Source organism: Musca domestica, unplaced genomic scaffold, assembly GCF_030504385.1.
Source record: "Musca domestica strain aabys unplaced genomic scaffold, Musca_domestica.polishedcontigs.V.1.1 12, whole genome shotgun sequence".
Lineage (NCBI taxonomy): Eukaryota > Metazoa > Arthropoda > Insecta > Diptera > Muscidae > Musca > Musca domestica.
The window spans coordinates 12,844,238-12,846,957 of NW_026712155.1; the positions used below are offsets into that span (position 1 = coordinate 12,844,238).

Below are 2,720 nucleotides of genomic sequence, written 5' to 3' on the forward strand. Positions count from 1 at the left end.
AAGTTCAATTACAATTTTATTTGAGTTTCCAGCCCGCCGCCACCCTCTAAGTTCACAACCAATAAAACATGGAGATGTGCAGATACTGACATCCAGCCAGCCACCCAGTCAGCCCGCCATCCACCATCTGGTCATTAGATATTCAAAAGCACACAACAGACATTTAACGGCAATGCAAATAAATTTTCATTTAAAATAACATACACATGTATACATAACAAAAATACATGCAGAACAACAATAACAACAACATCGTTATTATCATATGCGAATAATTTGTATTCTCAGTTATGTTCGGATGAAATACAAGATTTTGTGTTTTTGCTGCATGTTTAAGGAGCATGATAATTTTATCAAAATCTCTGCATGTTGTTATTCGAGATTGTTATGGTTGTGGATTGTTACTTTCGTTTCTTGAACTTCGAGGAGATGTCAGGGGGGAAGATTGCAGAATACCCTACAATAGAGTAGAGATACACAAAGATTATCTTCTGCAGAGTAGATGGGTTCACAGGCCATCTACTATAGAGCGGATGGGCTAACAGGCCATCTACGGGACAGTAGATGGGCTCACAGGCCATCTAGGGGAGAGTAGATGGACTCAAAGTCCATCATCAAGAGGGTAGGTGGACTCACAGGCAATCTACTGTAGAGAAGATGGACTCAAAGGCAATCTACTGTAGAGTAGATGGGCTCACAGGCCATCTACGGGAGTGTAGATTCACTCACAGGCCATCTACGGGAGAGTAGATAGGCTCACTGGCCATCTACGGGAGAGTAGATGGGCTCACAGGCCATCTACTGTAGGGTAGATGGCCATCTACTGTAGCGTAGATGGGCTCACAGGCCATCTCCTGTAGAGTAGATGGACTCAGAGGCCATCTACGGGTAGTAGATGGGCTCTAAGGTAGAGTCGTTGGGCTGTAAGGCCATCTACTTTTTCTGCAGAGTAGATGGACTCCAAGGGCATCTACAGAAAACCAGGCGATTTTAAGTCATCTATTGCAGAGTAGATGAACTCCAAGGCCATCTACCATAGCATAGAAGGTCTCCAAGGCCATTTACTATAGCATAAAAGGTCTCCAAGGCCATCTTTAGGCTCCCAGGCCATCTTTAGGCTCAAAGGCCATCTACTGCATAGCCGGCCCTTCAGCTTGTCTATAACGACAAGTAGGCCCTCCAGCCTGTCTATAACTACAAGCTGGCCCTCCAGCCGGACTTCAACGACAAGCTGACCCTCCAGCCTGTCTACAACGACAAACTTGGCCTCCAGCCTAACTACAACGACAAGCTGGCCCGTCAGCTTGCCTATAACGACAAGCTGGCCCGTCAGCTTGCCTAGAACGACAAGCTGGCCCGTCAGCTTGCCTATAACGACAAGCTGGCCCGTCAGCTTGCCTATAACGACAAGCTGGCCCTCCAGCCTGCCTATAACGACAAGCTGGCCCTCCAGCCTGCCTATAACGACAAGCTGGCCCTCCAGCCTGCCTATAACGACAAGCTGGCTCTCCAGCCTGCCTATAACGACAAGCTGGCCCTCCAGCCTGTCTACAAGGACAAGCTGGCCCTCCAGCCTGTCTACAAGGACAAGGTGGCCCTCCAGCCTGTCTACAACGACAAGGTGGCCCTCCAGCCTGTCTATAACGACAAGCTGGCCCTCCAGCCTGTCTATAACGACAAGCTGGCCCTCCAGCCTGTCTATAACGACAAGCTGGCCCTCCAGCCTGTCTATAACGACAAGCTGGTCCTCCAGCCTGTCTATAACGACAAGCTGGCCCTCCAGCCTGTCTATAACGACAAGCTGGCCCTCCAGCCTGTCTATAACGACAAGCTGGCCCTCCAGCCTGTCTATAACGACAAGCTGCTCTCCAGCTTGTCTGTAACGACAAGTCGGCCCTCTGGCTTGTCTATAACGACAAGTTGGACCTCCAGCCTATCTATACCGAAAAGCTGGCCATCCAGCCTGTCTATAACGACAAAGTGGCCCTCCAGCTTGTCTATAACAACAAGCTGACCCTCTAGCTTGTCTAAAACGACAAGCTGGACCTCCAGCCTGTCTATAACGACAAGCTGGCCCTTCATCCTGTATACAATGACAAGCTGGCCCTCCTGCCTGTCTATAACGACAAGCTGGCCCTCCAGCCTGTCTATAACGACAAGCCGGCCCTCCAGCCTGTCTATAACGACAAGCTGGCCCTCCTGCCTGTCTATAACGACAAGCTGGCCCTCCTGCCTGTCTATAACGACAAGCTGGCCCTCCAGCCTGTCTATAACGACAAGCTGGCCCTCCAGCCTGTCTATAACGACAAGCTGGCCCTCCAGCCTGTCTATAACGACAAGCTGTCCCTCCAGCCTGTCTATAACGACAAGCTGGACCTCCAGCCTATCTATAACGACAAGCTGGACCTCCAGCCTATCTATAACGACAAGCTGGACCTCCAGCCTGTCTATAACGACAAGCTGGCCCTTCATCCTGTATACAATGTCAAGCTGGCCCTCCAGCTTATCTATTAAGACTAAAATGGTCTTCGGCTCCTCTATAAAGATTCCCTGACCTCCAGACTCTCTGGCAGAAGTCTATAAAGACTCCCTGACCCCCAGCTCGTTTTAAAGACACGTCTATAAAGTCTGTCACTCCTTCAGCTTGCCTATAGAGACTCCCTGAGCCTTCAGCTCGTCTTTAGAGACTCCCTGAGCCTTCTGCTCGTCTATAGAGACTC

The 2,720-nt window shown here is 49.9% G+C and overlaps 1 protein-coding gene across 1 annotated transcript; it reads left to right on the forward strand.

The window, feature by feature from the left end:
* The first annotated feature begins 595 nt into the window (after positions 1-595).
* Positions 596-2,514, forward strand: LOC131807220 (adhesive plaque matrix protein-like). Its single transcript, XM_059132309.1, has 3 exons — positions 596-622; positions 1,343-1,879; positions 2,053-2,514. Exons 1-3 carry the CDS (start codon positions 596-598, stop codon positions 2,512-2,514), a joined length of 1,026 nt encoding a protein of 341 aa, XP_058988292.1.
* Positions 2,515-2,720: the final 206 nt, after the last annotated feature.